Below are 16180 nucleotides of genomic sequence, written 5' to 3'. Positions count from 1 at the left end.
TTTTGGCATAATGGTTGGGTAAAAGCAATGAGCAAAATGCTGGCATAATAGGTGCAACTTTTGTGGAGTGGACATAAAAATTGCACAAAAGATCGAGATACTCTAATAGAACAGTCAGACACGCTAAAATATCGACAATGCATAGCTAATTGTTACAGGAATAACAAGTGACAATCGAGATACCCTAACAAAACAGCCACACATGTTAAGCAATATTAGCTGGCTTCTTGCTTTACATGTTAGAAGTAATTTCTGATCGAGATACTCTAATAGAACAGTCACTTTAAGGCGAAACTGTAGCTTTGCACTTGGAAATATTCAATTAACAAAGATCAGTGCTGAGCAAAATTTATAATTCTTGAGCAAAATATGGAGCATAATAGGTAAAAAATAAAAGAATTGCTGGAAAGAAAAATAGGTGAAAAAAAAAGCAAAATAGACTGGTTCCTAATCATAACTTACTGATACAATGGCGTATGGAGTTGAATCTTTGCTCATTGCATTTGCCATGAATTTGTGCATTCACCAAGGTATAGTTTTTGCCAAAGATATTCTTCTGTGATCCGGAAGAAAGGCGAATTCATTGAAGAAAAATCGTTGTAGATTGTTTTGTCACTGCAACATAAACAAACATCTGTAACTCAGACACCCACCTGTGTATGAAGATGAAATAAGGATATTCTAACTCCCTATGAATAGGGGAACATGATGATACCCACGATTTATCCACTGGAGTGTCAATTCACCAACCAGCAAGGCGATATAATTTTTTTTCTGAAGCTTGCATTTTTTACCCATTGTTTTTGAATGCGTTTTATTACAAAAGTACTGTTGTGCGTATATTGACGGTTTTCTGAAATTAGGTCACATATTTACAATTATATTTGTTATATTATTAATCAAGGAACACAATAGTGTGTCATGCAGCCAAGAAAGCCGGCACACCACATTGTAAGTATATTAACAGGAAGAAAGAAAAAATTTTTTTTCATTCATACATATAGGTTCTGGCTCCTTCTCCAAAGCACACTATTTTTGTATTATAGCTGTCCACCAGGTAGGGTAGGCCACACAGCAAATTTGATTAAATTTGCAACAGCCATTTGCAAGATATAAAATTTTGATTTATTGTCTTCGTTTTTTTTCTTATCCTGTACAAGGGCTATGGGGGCTTTGATTTCTTTTCGCACACTTTGCAAAAATTGCCATATATAAACATATACATGTAATTCAATTGTCTCGATCTTTGGCAAATATGAAGCATGTATAAAGGTGAATTCATGTACCAAGTTTGTTGCAACCTGATAAATATCCAAGGAGTTATGAGCGTTTGTTCACATAAAAAAAGGACAAAATTTTGTCATGGCTACAAGGTAAACTGAGTATATAGGAACAACTTGAAAATTGGTGTGTACATAGGCTGATCATTTTAACAGTGCCTTTTGATAGTTTGAATAGCAATAGAGTTACAGTTATAAAGCAAAAACCAAACAGATGTAAAATTGTGGGATCGAGATACTCTAATAGAACAGTCACCACAGGGTAAAAAAGTGCACAGAAAATGTCGAAAAAAAGCTTACTAGAGTTCAAAACAGGGCTACATCCTTAACCACTGAACCACTGCTATCTTGGCTGATTACTTCACTTAATTTCTGCTTTATAAATGAAATTTCTGCTTATAAATGAACGTTTATAATTTCATAGATCTACTAATGGAAGTACTGCATTGTTCTAGCCCAAAAAATGTGCACTCTATTAGGATATTACAATAATATTACCAAATAACTTTACTGAAGTAAATCATGCACACAATACATTTACAAGTCTGTCTTCAACAGTCATCATTTGGTCTGTACAGAAAGAAGAAATGTGAGTAAAAACAAACCCCAAAGTCAGCCATAGGCTGGTTTTGGGGCCTTATAAAGTACAAAAAGAAGTGAAATTCACACAAAAAGCCAAGCTGTGAAAAAATGGTGCAACCTTAAAAAGCCTGGGTGAAAAAAGTTGTGAAATCAAATGTGGTGACCAAGAAATCCCTGCAATGATGTTAATGCAAATAAAAATTGTTGTGAAAATTTGTTAGCGTTAACATTATTGCAGCCATTTCTTGGCCGTCACTTTCAAAACTTTTTTCACCCAGGCTTTTTAGGTTGCACCATTTTTTCATAGCTTGGCTTTTTGTGTGGATATTATTTTACTGATATTAAAGTCAATTAATATTGTTACAAATTTTTGTAATAACATCATGCAAGCCTCCACCTTCAAATATTATATCAAACACTAGCCATACTAAAAGGAGCAAAATCACAACTCAGCTATTCTGGATTAGACCTATCAGTGGAGTACACAAGAATTTTGAAAAGGGGTTTCCACCACAGCTAAGTGACTGTTATATTAGAGCAGTTTATATGCCTGAATGGTTTATAATCTTTTCACCAAAATCTTAATTCAGAACAATGCTATAAGTGTTGCTATCATGTGAAAAACTATTATTTATCTAAGATAAAAACTTAAAATGTGTCCTGTTCCATGATAGATTCCGGATTCTAAAAACCTGAAGTTTAAATTTCTTAATGTTTCAAGTAGCTAGTGTGTAAAATCCAATGGGGTTTCCTGAAACCCCTCAAAATCTCCCTAGGTATGCCCCTGCCTATGCAGTATACATGTATCATAGTACATCTTTTGATATTGGGTACAAGCAGTGTACACAGATTAATCATACAGTACGATAGCTACTGTATAGTAGGGACCACAAAGGAGTAGGCGTGGCCCACGAAATAACATCACCCAAAAATCAGCCTCGATTTTCCCTGACAACGATGAGGCAGTATTGGTTAGGTAAAACTAAGCCCAAACAAGCCTTCAGATCAACCCAAAACACTTTCAACAAGTTGCTACAGAATTTTTAAAATAATTTATTTAACGGAATTTTCTACTGACTGAGTAAGTAACTGACTGACTGATGCCTTCGGACAAGCATAACTCGATAACAGCTAAGGCTACGGACTTGATTTTTTCACCGTTCGACGTCGCTTCAACCCAAGAGGTGCCTTTTGGAATACCGCAGGACGTACAATGCATTCTTCATGGACTTACCAGTGTCCTCCTTTGTGTCCCATTCATCTTGCTGACAGCAAAAAGTGTCAATTTGGCGATAGCATGTGATGGCTTTCCTTCGTAACGGAAATCGCTGTCCGTATTTTTCATAGTGGTTACTTTGATTGTACGGGTACTTTTCGAACGGTTCTTGATTCGTACTACTGTGTAACGGGTTGAACATAGCTGACAAGGAAGCGTATAAATGGATACTTCACTTTTCAGACAATAATTGATATAACTGGGGTGCGCAGCACCATTTCTTTCTTACGGTATGCATGGATTGCAGAGGTGCTTTTCGAACAGTTCTTGATCCAAAATGCTGCATAACGAGTTGAACATAGCTGACAATGAAGCGTAATTGATATAGCTGGGGAGCGCGGCATCATTTCTTTCGTGGTATACATGGGTTCACCAGTCATAATAATTGGTTACAAAAAAAGTTAACTAACAAGTACACAGAAAAGTTTGGAATTTCAACTAGAGTAGGGACCATAGCACATCGATAAAAAGTATTGAAACAAGCTGGAGTAGTGCACAATAATAAAACAATAAGAAGTGTTATATCCCTACTGTGCTCAAGATACATGTACCATAATGGAAATGCACAGTAGGGATATAACACTTCTTATTGTTTTACTATGATTTAATATTGTGCACTACTCCAGCTTGTTTCAGTACTTTTTATCAATGTGCTATGGTCCCTACTCTAGGTGAAAATTCCAAATTTTTCTGTGTATTTATACATATTATTACCTGGCAAAACAGTTACACTGATGTTTTGTTGAAAGAGAGGATTGTCCATGGCATCACGACATGTGTACAGACCACTGTCACTTGTCGTGGCATTTGTTATGGGTAAATAACGAGCTGAGTTTGGTCGAGGAAATGTTGTTCCATCCATCACAATTGATCCATTGTGAGTCCACCACAAAACAGTTCGCCTTATTATTGGAATACATGATAAGGTAACCATTTCCCCCTCCAGAAGAATTACTGATGAAAATGATCTTACCAGATTTACATTCGGACGACTAATATCTAGGAACAAATTATAACATAAAACATAATGTTCATGGAATGTGCCATAGTTAGAATGCGTTGGACAAAGTATGAAATAGAGTCATTCAGCTCTACGTTATATAGTTAAAGCACCACCATATGTGTGTACAGATAATACAGCATGAGAGGACATGTCGAGGGGCTAATATGGCACAAGGTGAAGCTGAGTGTTTAATTTGCCTCAAGACACCCCCAAGTGCTAAAGCATAGTTGGTGCTTTAAGTGATTTATTGCACTTGCAGGTCTTCTTGCTTGGAGCGTTCACCTCACATGCCCAAACTGCTTCAATTTTCAGTGATCAGACTATCAACAAGTGTTTATGTAATTTATTTATAGTCATAGAACCAACTGGTAGGATTATTCCGGCTAGCTACAGTTTCATGTGGGCAATTGGAAACAGAGGAAATGGAAACTGGAAACAGAAAGTGGAGCTGAAAAATGAAAATGGTTAAATTGTCATATAAATGTACCCTAGAGTAAAACTCTTGTTTAGTGGCTACCTCTTAAAGACCACCTTCTTATAAAGACCACCTCCATACAAAGACTACATTGTAATTAGGTTCTACAGATAGGTAAGGCCACTTCATGGCCACCTTTTATAAAGACCACCTCTTTACATGGTAATATTTGATAAGCTTCAAACATGTATTTCATGACTCATAGAAAGAGGTCAATGTCATCTCCCATATTTTGGTCCACACTTCACTACCATTATCACTTAGTTTGTACCAGAATGTGTTAAGTCCTTAGTTCATGCAAGTGAAATGTGGCTAGTATACTACAACCTACTGTATCAACAAAAATAAGGTCTCATAGAGATGACGACCTTAAGAGTGTAGTTTTTTTTAGTTGACCTAGCTGTTTTGATAAGTCACCTAGGTATTATTACAATGTAGAAAGGTGGTCTTTGTTAAGAGGGTGGTCTATATAAAAGGTGACCATGAAGTGGTCTTATAAGGTCAGTATGCCTTAGCCATCTTTGAGATCTAATTACAAAGTGGTCTTTGTACGGAGGTGATCTTCATAAGAAGGTGGTCTTGAAGAGGTGGCCACTATACAAGGGTTTTACTCTAGGATACATATATATGATGATTTGACCATTTACGTTTTCCATTTCCACTTTCCGTTTCCATTGTTTCCAATTGCCCGTGTCATGCACAAAATCAGTCGTGCTATCTGAGTGAGGTTGTTTTTGTAACATTCCTTGCATAACTGTTCTGCATACTTAACTGTACTGTATTTGCCCAATTATACACATACAGTAACTGTACTGTATAACTCATACAGTATATAGTAATGTGGCTAATTGATACTGTATGGAAAATACAATACACGGCAGCACTTTGATCCCACACAAAGTACAATATCTGCTGTTACAGTGCATACATACAACCTATATAGTAGAGGTGTGCAATAACAAATTTAGACCTATCTTGATTCTCGATATTTCCTTTGAACTTATCTTGGTTATCTAACATACAGTATCTAGATAATTGAAACAAATACGTACATATTTTAGATTTTAGTTAACTGCCAATTGCAATAATGTATATGTAACCAGTAATTAAAAGTGAGCAAATTACAATTTGAAGAGTATAAGAAGTGAAAGTATAGTTAGTTTTAGCACTATGCCCAAGTGGTGGGAGAGTTGGAGTTGTATACACCATTAGATATTCTTTGATATACAAGTAATATATGGAAGTTTACTATTATCTAGATAAATAAACCTATCATCATCTTCATCCCAATAGGTTTACATTCTTGATAATTAGATAATTGCACAGCTCTACTACATATAAATTACCACACTGACTGTGTATGTATAAAAGCTATACAGGTAGTGACATTGTTGAGTTTGGTTGTCTAAATGTCTACAGCACAACTACCTTGATCTTAATAATTTGCTGCTAAGGTAGTGTAATTAATAATTATCAATTTAAAGTATTGCACCGCACAATAAACCTATTGTAATAACTTACTTGTGCAGTGATAATCATTCACTGTTTGATCAGTACAATCAGAACAATCATAGCTTGTGTTACTTCTCAAAGCAGTGGACTGGTTCCCGACAATTTCCCATGTTCTGTTGTTGCACTGTAGGTTGTAACGAACTTCAAATCTCCTATTACGGCCTCTTGAATATAATATTGACACTGACATGGAACTGTAATGATCACTAGTATTAGATCTGGACAAACAGTTGTAATATGTTCTCGGGATGGTAATAATTTCACTGGTTTCTGTGGAGTTTATCTTATCAATAGCATCTTCCTTAAAATTATGAATGGTACATTGTTGAACACTGACTCTGGTAAGAAATGCCAACATTGTTAGCAGAGCCCATAACATCATCTTTACTAGAAAAGATAAATAAGTTCACATACAATATATGGTACCATGTATACATAAGCAGCATGGAGTTTTGTATTACAATTATGATAAAGGTATTTAAAATTGTTTGGGTCTATATAATTCCAGCATAAGTTCTAGACAATTATTGTAGGAAAGTGGAAGCATCAAGCATAATGCTGGCATGTAGCTAATAGTTGTGGGAATGGCAAAGTAATACTTCAATTTCTTCCATATATGTTAGAACACTACATCTGATTAATGTGGATTCCCAAACCATATACATGCTTTATTCTTGTTGAAAATGGTGCGTATGGGATTGGAAAGAAGTATTGCAGCACAATTCCATGGACACACTTCACTATAGCCTGCTAAGTATTTCTTTGCTAATGAAGTGCACATGGTCCTATATATTATTATTATTATTATTATTATTATCAAGACACACGGTAGTGTGTCGTGCGGCCAAGAAAGCCGGCGACCACACTGTGAGTATATTTACAGGAAGAAAGAAAACAGCTTTTTCATGTGTGCATACCTCCATGGCCCCATCTCCAAAGCACACTATTTTGCATATAGCTGTCTCCCAAGTAGGGTACGCCACACAGAAAATTTCATTAAATTCGTAAAAGCCATTTGCAAGATATGAGCATTCAAAATTTCGTTTTAATTTCTTAGTTTTTTTTCTTCTTATTACGCCGTACGGGGGGGGGGGGGGGGGCTACGGGGGCTTCGATTTCTTTTTGCACACTTAGCAAAAATTACTATAAAATGCAAACGTGTTACTCGATTGCCACAATCTTTGGCACAAATGAAGAGCGTGTAACGGCGGATTCACGTACTAAGTTTGTTGTGAATCTGAGTAATATTCAAGGAGTTATGAGCGTTTATTCACATAAAAAAAGATCGAAGTTCTGTCACGGCTACAGAGTACACCAAGTATAGAAATAACTTGAAAATTGGTGTAAAGATAGGCTGGTCATCGTAGCAGTGCCTTTTGATAGTTTGAATAGCAATAGAGTTACAGCGACAAAGTTATAAAGCAAAAACTAAGCATGTGTAAAATCGCGGGATCGAAATACTCTAATAGAACAGTCAGTGCGGGGTAAAAAAGGTATGCAAAAAATGTCGAAAAAAAAACTTACCAGAGTTTGAACCAGAGGCCTCCATACCTAACACCTGCATCCTTAACCACTGAACCACTGCTACCTTGGCTGATCACCTCACTGAATTTTATAAATGAAATTTCTAATTGAAAATCTGCTCATAATCAAACATTTGTAATTTCATAGATCTACCAATAGAAGTACTAGATTGTTCTAGAACACTCTATGCATGTTCTATTAGAAGTCCTCAAAAAATGTACACTCTATTAGAGTATTACAATAATATTATCAAATATTGAATTAAATCATGCAATAAAATACATTTATAAGCCTGTCTTCAATAATCATCATTGTATTTACATAGAAAAGAAGAAATGTGAGTGAAAACAAACCTCAAAGTCAGCCATAGGCTGGTTTTGGGACCTTATAAAGTACAAAAAGGAGTGAAATCCACACAAAAACAGCCAAGCTGTGAAAAAATGGTACGGCCTTAAAAAGCCTGGGTGAAAAAAGTTGTGAAATCAAAGGTGGCGGCCAAGAAATGGCTGCAATATTGTTAATGCTAAAAAATTTTAATAATGGCTGTGTGCATTGTTAAAATTTATTAGCATTAACATCATTGCAGCTATTTCTTGGCTGCCACCTTTGATTTTGCAACTTTTTTCACCCAGGCTTTTTAAGGCCGCACCATTTTTTCACAGCTTAGCTGTTTTTGTGTGGATAATAATTGCAAGACCTCGCACAGCAAGTATAAATGCAATATACAAATCAAAATATATAGTTACAGCTAACTAATTACAATTTTACAGTTCATTTATAAGAAGGTTGTTAAACACGGTGATAGATGAAGCTTAAATCTGAACTACTGTACTCATACTCAACTGATCCCTACAGCTCCTGATCAATGTAGACCACTTAGATAGCATAATTTATTACTATAGTTTAGATATTTCTGTACATCAAAATTTCAGTCCTGAAGTATATAAAATACCGTTAGCTACTGGGGGCCTGTGCCCCCCAGACCCCTGCTCTATATATGTATCTACTACCCTGGTGTACCCCCTTACCAAACCCTAGACGCCAAGGGGTACGGTAGCTCACAAGCTGGGTCTCTCATACACTATCTAAGAAATCCAATTATAAATCCATGAGCTATTTATTGACATAATACAGAAATACATTTTGAAATACTTAAATATTGGAGTCTCATACACAATTTAGAAGTTTGCATGGGCAGTTGGCTACCCCTTGCTAGATACAATTCTGAGGTGGCATGTCAAGATCTTCAAAAAGGATGCAGCCTACAAAATTGCAGGCTTTAAAGGGTTGTGAAATCAAAGCTATTAAGGTGGTTACTAAAAGAAACAGCTATAACGATATTAATGTCATTCAGTTATCATATAATTGCATCCATTTCTTGGTTATCACTTTCAACTCCACAACTTTTTTATACTTAAAGGCCATGCCCTTGTTCGCAGCTTGGCTGTTCTGGCATAGATTAGTTCATTGCAGCTAGACATTTATAACAATTTAAAGTCTCCATCCATGACATTATGATATTTAATACATATCAAATTTAATGTACTATTATATAACTATTTTCCTTATGAAGCCTTATCTAAGTACTCGTATGATTTCCCATCCCAATAAACAGGATATAGCATATCTCTACATTGGGAAAGTACTTCTTAGAAGTAGTGCAGACCATATGACTGAGCAGAAACACAGAACACTAAACAAGCCCTGTTATACAGGTATCATCCCAAGTTTGACCACCCATGCAGTGTGGCACTTGGGTGGAACTGTAGCTAACTGGATGTATATAGTAGATTGGCCATCACGTTAACTTTGTTTTCACTTTTCTTAACTATTTGTCCCATTCTAATTCAACCATTAGGTTGTTAGGACATTTACTAATCAAAGTGGCTATCACACTGACCAGTGGCACCAGCTATTAACACCAACCAGAACAATAGCATCAAGCACACAATGCATAAAGCAAGTTTTTGGTGAGTTCAAGGTGACCAAAACTAATTGGGGGGAGGTGCAAAGCCAGGCCAACCTCACTCACCAAAATCTTATTTCCATGCAGACAGTGAAATTCTTAACAGGCAAACCTCAGTTAACAATGGGGCTAGTGTAGGGTTCAGTTTTGGTTTCTTCTCCGTGCTAACTTCCTTCATCTTTATAGCACCTTTGTGATCTGCATTTATAAGTGGAAAATGTAGTTGGCAGTGGTTATGAACTTGGCTAGGGTCTGGAGGATCCACTTTAACCCAACGTTTTACTTTACGCTTTGTCTAAGCTTTTTTGTCAACTGGTGTCAATAGCCCCAACCTTTAACTATTCCACGGCTACATTGTGAGTGAGAACCCACAGGATGAAGCTTTCTAGATCTGTGCAAAGTGCAAACCCTCTAGTTTTAGCACACTAAAATAGGTTCACATCAACCTTGTATGTAGGTTAGCCTACACTAGTACAACATGAGAACACTTGACATTAATTTTAAAGTCGGTATATATATATATATATATTTTTTTTTTTTTCCCCTGGCTAGATGGTCTGCCCTTACCACCACCTCCAGCACCAGTTAGCATGTGCTGGACAACTGTTAGAGGATAAAACAGGTTGGACTCAGTAGTCCCTGTGCCCATCAAAGCAGCCCATCTCTGGAGAGACATCAATTGATCGAAATGAGGACCTGCTACCACGGATGCACACTGTTACAGAGCGCAACAGTGAAAAAGACAGTGTGCAGGCCAGAGTACAGCTATACTGAGTTGAACTTCGGAGGGACAGTTGGTCAGCCAGACGTCTATAGAAAACTACTGCCTCCTTTCCCATACCCCCAGTAGTTGTGAGGGTAAAAGAAACCTGCTCTACCTCCCTAATGCGGTCTCCATATTCAGGGGCTCGCTTTTTCTGGCGCCGATACAGTGATACTGGATTGGCAGTAACTCCGTGCGTTAGGGTGAAAGATCCTTACATCAAAAAAGTTGGTATATACTGTACAATCACCAACCATAAACGTTTTTTACTGAGTAGATTTATAAGTTATGTATATTATATAACTTATATCATCACTGTCGCGCTCACATTTAGTAATAACATTAAATTGCTATTAAAGTACACCCTAATATCTATGCTAATAATCAGCTCAGTGTTACACCGTGTTTTCACTGAGTGGATCCTCTGTTATTTACAATTACACAGTAATATTCAGCGCACTTCACTATAACTACGTCAGAACAAACTCACTGCAAGACTCACCGTAAACGATTCCTTCTTGAGTGGGACGTTGAGGACGATCACTTGTAAATATCGTTCTACTGTTCTAGACTTTATCGTTCGTTTTGAACACAGCTGGGGGTTTTACGCGCGCCGCCACAAATTTCTGCTACCGAGCTAGTACTTGGAATGCCACGAGTCTAAATACCTTGTAAATACGTACGTAGCTCAGCTGTATATAGTGATGCAGTAGAAAGCAACGATGTGTCATGTAGCTACATTCAACATGAAATAAATGTAATTAAAGCACTGAGTCAGGGCTATACTGAAGATATATTTATTTATTATTTAGTACTGAGCAGTCAGCCCTACTGGTATGCTCAGGGAGAAAAAGTAATTATCTAACTACAAGTGCAGTAATGTGATTGTAAAAGTGACATATATAAATCAGAGTCAGAGGTTTCAATAATAATAATATTAAGTGGCAAGGTGTTCCATTCTTTAATAGTTCTGGAGAAGTAACTATTCTGATTTGACCTGGTGGATGAAGATGGTGTGATGAAATGTAATGGGTGGTATGATCTGGTTGTTCTCATTGATGGTAAGTAATATGATGGAATGGAGATAGTAAGCTGGTGATACAGTGCCTTGTGTAAGGCTTGTAATCTATATGACGGGTCTCAAGAGATGGCCAGCTGGATAGTACACTTAACATTGCTGAGACTGAGCTAAATCTACTATAGTCATTATAAATTCATCAGGCTGCACAACATCATAGCTACCTTTTCTAATTGTTGGATTTGTAAATTATAGTATAGATCCCACTGACACAGCTGACACGTACTCCATTTGTAGTCTAACTATTATGAGGTATGCCGATTCCTTAACTTTTCTTGAGCAATTACTGAGGTTGCGTTTCAAAAAATTTAGAGTTTAGCTGACATTATGCATGCAGATATTATAGCTGAAGATCTATAGATCTGGAAAGGCATCTCACAGGGAAAGTTACATATAGATACAGTACCTCCTTGTTTTCCCAAGAGACTTGTGTACACACATAATAATTATTTATAAATGCCTTTATTTTTAAAACAGGTGCGCGCCCACAGCCTGCCGAAAGCCAGTTGTGGGCACACGCCTGGTTACTGAAATTGCTTTCCAAAAATGTGTTTTGTTTGTTTGTTGTTTTATGGCAAGAAGCCAAAGGTCTGCAGGCAACCAGTGCCTACAGCCCTGTACATACGTGTACAGTAATTAAATTAAATTAATAATTAACTTATAGTGTCTGAAAGTTAGTTAGTAGTAGAAGTTCGTGACATTTACTGCGTGGGAATAGATAATGATAAGTTCAGTGCTTTCATCATCAAAATAGTCCATAAAATGTTTTCACATGAATTCCTTTAGTATGGCTTTGATCACAGCAATAGAAAGATTGATGTCAGTGACTGGAAGAGCATTCCACAAACAAGGCAAGCGATGAAAATAGGAGTTCCTATTTAAGTTATTAGTGTTTATATGATGTACAAGTTTATTGCATATGGAATATCTGCACAGGTGTGTCCTGAGTAGTTGTTGATATCAAAATTCCACGTGGGTGACTTGAGTGACTTAAACACAAACAAAATGTCCTGGATCTCAAAAAAAATATATATATATATGTATATGTATGTATGTTTGCATGTGTGTTTCAGGGGCAGATTTAGGATTTTTTGAAAGGGGGGGCTAAGCCAGACAGGAACATAGGTGACTAGCCAGACATTGGATGATAGCAAGCCTTCTCACAGGTCCCTAGTGGGATAGCACGGGTATTTTAATGTAGAGACCAAGTGATAAGGTTCATCTAGTATCCATAGCTATTTGGAATAAAGGCTACATTATATAGTGTGCAAAGTCATACTAACATGCGAAGCATGCCAACCTATGAGTGAAAATTAGACTCTAAAGGTGAACCTGAGTGTTTTCGTAGAAAACTTCAGCTGTCTTCAGTGAAAAATGATGACATTTTATATCTTTTACTTTTCCATTGTACCAAGACTGATTGCAATAGCTATAGCTATGCATTGAGTGTCATGCATAATATTATAATCTTCATTTGTAACTATCAAGCATAATGAAGCATTTCATAGCTATAGCATTATTGCCAAATGGATCAGCTCCTGTTAGACATGTTCTGATCAGCTAAATCTGTGATAATGAAACAGGTATAGCTCAGTAGCAGTAGTGTTGAACATAATGACACTTTTAAAGATCACACAAAATACTATAGTATGCATGCTCCTTAGCTTAGTGACACTTTGTTAGCCTTAAGCACCACATAAAGTGTAAGAGTAGAATGCAGTGAAGTACAAAGCAGTGTGCTACTATAGCTATTAGATCCTTAGCAAGGTGCAGCTATACTTGCATTTACGACCATGAACTTTCTGAATTAGTTTGCTGCTGTGATAGTCTAGATCTGCCAGATTATGAAGACTGATCTAGCTAGCTGGCTACAAATTTCATCAGCATAATCCACAGCATTGGATCATATCAGAAGGTAACTGATACAAATTTAGCATTTGTATACAAAACTGGGTGAATAGCTATGCTATAGCTGCCTTACTGATGAGACTGAAGACTACAGTTTTGCTAAATGGCTGAGTTGGTACTGACCCTAACCACTTAAACCAACTAACACTTAGAATCAAACCACACTTTTATTAAGAATCATGTCTTATAGCCATAGTGAAAAACACTGGATAAAATAAAACCCACAACTAAAACTTTAGCAACTATGAAGATGCAACCCACAATCAAAACCTTTTCTTGAAGAACTCTTGAGGAAAAAGAAGGTATACTCTCCTGGAACAGAGTTGAATATAGGTATAGTTACATAGACATCATTTGTGTTGATAGTGATGTATAGTTCCTGAAATAAGTCTGCTTTTAATGCATACAGAGGTCGAGGATTTAGGGGTTTTATATTGGCCAAGTAGCTACTAACTTCCTATATTAAATTAATTGCCTATTTAGGATAGTATCGACTGCATGGGCACCTGGTTTTTAGAAGTAGCATAAATTAATGACATCAGGTAAACATACAGGTTTCCTATGAATGAGCTAACATGAAAACCTATAAAAGGCTATATCCTTTTTACAGCAGATACCACATTGTGTAGGCATCTATTAAATAACAATGCAAACATTGTTTAGCCATCTTAAAGGTTATACCCCTGAATGCCACTATGTTTACTTGCATGCAGAGAATAGCTACCATATAAGCAGACAATTCAGCAGGTAGCTAGTAAGTTTTTCACCACATGAATTGTAATCAAGTTGATTTATTACTTTTCAACCTTATACAGGATAGAACCTTGCCAGTGACTCTTACTCACTCTGGCAGAATTTGGACTATAGCATGTGTATAAAAGTTCACATGACTTTTGTTTGTTTAAAAGTGTGCTTGTGTGAACTATACGTATATATGGATTGTTGCTAAGATGGTCACATTTATATGCATATAAACAAGTACAGATGTTATGGCATGCATTATATTCTTGTGAGATCATCATGTAGAAGCATAAAAATTACTTGCGTATACAGCTAGCTAGCTACATAGCTGTATTTAGGTGTTTTTTTTACAAAGTTTACTGCTAGCTAAGCAGGTGTTTACAGCAAAATATTTCTATAATTCATATATCAATTGTATATATAGCTATAGAATGGTCAGGGAATTGTGTGTTTTACTAGTACAACATCTAGCTAGTAAGTTTGCTGCTTTCCACTATTTGAATGTGTAATCTTTTGCTTCACGATGATCTGAGAAAACTTTTTTTCAAAATATAGAGAACCTCATGTATATATACACGTATAAATTGTTCAGTTTATATAAATTCATCTAACTGAGCTAGAAGAAATAGTTACATAAGCTGGCAAGGAATTCCAATCACAGATGGTGGCTGGTAAATTTCTTTTATAGTCACATTAGTGGATTAAAAAATATAATTAAATATTGTACTTTCAGGCAACAGCAAAATAGCTACCTGGCAATGATGGCATTATATAACTACACTCAATAGAATTATACTGTATTACCAATTTATTTGTAGTTGAGGTTTTAATGGCCTATGACAAAATCTCTCACCAGTCTGTTAGAATCAGAGTCACCCAAGTTGTACAATCACTATTATTAGTATAGCACAAAAGGTAATCATACTGTATCATCGACAGCATCAATTGTACAACATGTACACTGAAAAAAGTAGTCATTTAGAATGCTGGCTTTAGACATGTTATCTGTAAATAGCTGGCTTTTTATATTAACAGATGGCACACCACATTTCTTATTTCTCATAGACTTTGTATAAGAAGAAAATTTCTGATTATGATGCCCCCTAATGGTGTCAAATAGATTAGAAACATATGCATCATACACACAATGACACTCTTTCTGTGTATGCCTTTTAAAATCACAATTTAGAGAGATGACCTAGAATTATTTAAAACTGATCCAAAGATATCGATCTTGAATAGGAGTGTTTATGGTATAATAAAATATAAAATTGTTACATATATCTGAAAGTCAGCTTTATGTAGATACACTTTAAGATACTCTAATAGAACAGTCACCATGGCATAAAAAGTGTATGAAAAATGTTGAAAACTTACAATAGTTTGAACCAGGGGCCTCCATACTGAACACCCAAATCATTGACCATTGAGCCACTGCTGATCACCTCACTTAATTTCTACTTCATAAATGAAAATTCTAGCTTAATATTAAAAGTTTATAATTTCCTAAATTTACCAATGATTATGAAGATTGTTCTAGAACATTCTATGTGTGTTCTATTAGAATTCCTTAAATATGTGTACTCTATCAGAGTATTACAATAATATCAAATAATATAAACTTTTGTCTTCAATATTGATCAATAATCATCATTGTGTCTGTAGTTAAGAAGAAATGTGGGTAAAAATAAACCCTAAACTAGTCTATAGTTGGCTTTGGGACCATAGTGTTCAAAAAGAAGTGAACTCTACACAAAAACAGCCAAGCTGTGAAAAGGAGTGTAACCTGGGTAAGAAAGTTTTGAAATCAAAAGTAGTGGCCAAGAAATGGCTGCAACAATATAAATTTTAAAACTGGCTGTGTGCATTATTAACATTTAATAGCATTAACATACATTTCTTGGTTGCAACCTTCAATTCACCCTAATGAAGGCTGCACCTTTTTTCACAGCTTGGCTGTTTTGTGTGGTTACACTTTACAAGGATTAGTTTCAAGGACTACTGCTAATAAGGTAGATTTGACACATATTATAATTAGTTCATGATTACTTACACTTGACATGACCTTTACT

At 36.0% G+C, this 16180-nt stretch overlaps 1 protein-coding gene across 2 annotated transcripts in view; it reads right to left on the bottom strand.

Annotated features, from left to right (window-relative positions):
• The window catches only part of LOC136254562 (adhesion G protein-coupled receptor L3-like), a 46352-nt gene extending 35342 nt beyond the window's left edge, over nucleotides 1-11010 (bottom strand). Inside the window, exons 1-3 of one of the 2 annotated variants that reach the window (XM_066047300.1) lie at nucleotides 10884-11010; nucleotides 6138-6515; nucleotides 3853-4137 (exon numbers count right to left, since the gene is read on the bottom strand). In XM_066047300.1, the coding sequence (XP_065903372.1) occupies nucleotides 3853-4137; nucleotides 6138-6510 (658 nt within the window). In that variant the 5' untranslated portion in view covers nucleotides 6511-6515; nucleotides 10884-11010. The remainder of the gene's footprint in view (nucleotides 1-3852; nucleotides 4138-6137; nucleotides 6516-10883) is intronic. The other variant, XM_066047301.1, reaches the window with a different exon arrangement.
• Nucleotides 11011-16180: the final 5170 nt, after the last annotated feature.

This window comes from Dysidea avara, chromosome 4, assembly GCF_963678975.1.
Source record: "Dysidea avara chromosome 4, odDysAvar1.4, whole genome shotgun sequence".
Classification (NCBI taxonomy): Eukaryota; Metazoa; Porifera; class Demospongiae; order Dictyoceratida; family Dysideidae; genus Dysidea; species Dysidea avara.
This window is presented reverse-complemented; position numbering and strand designations above follow the sequence as displayed.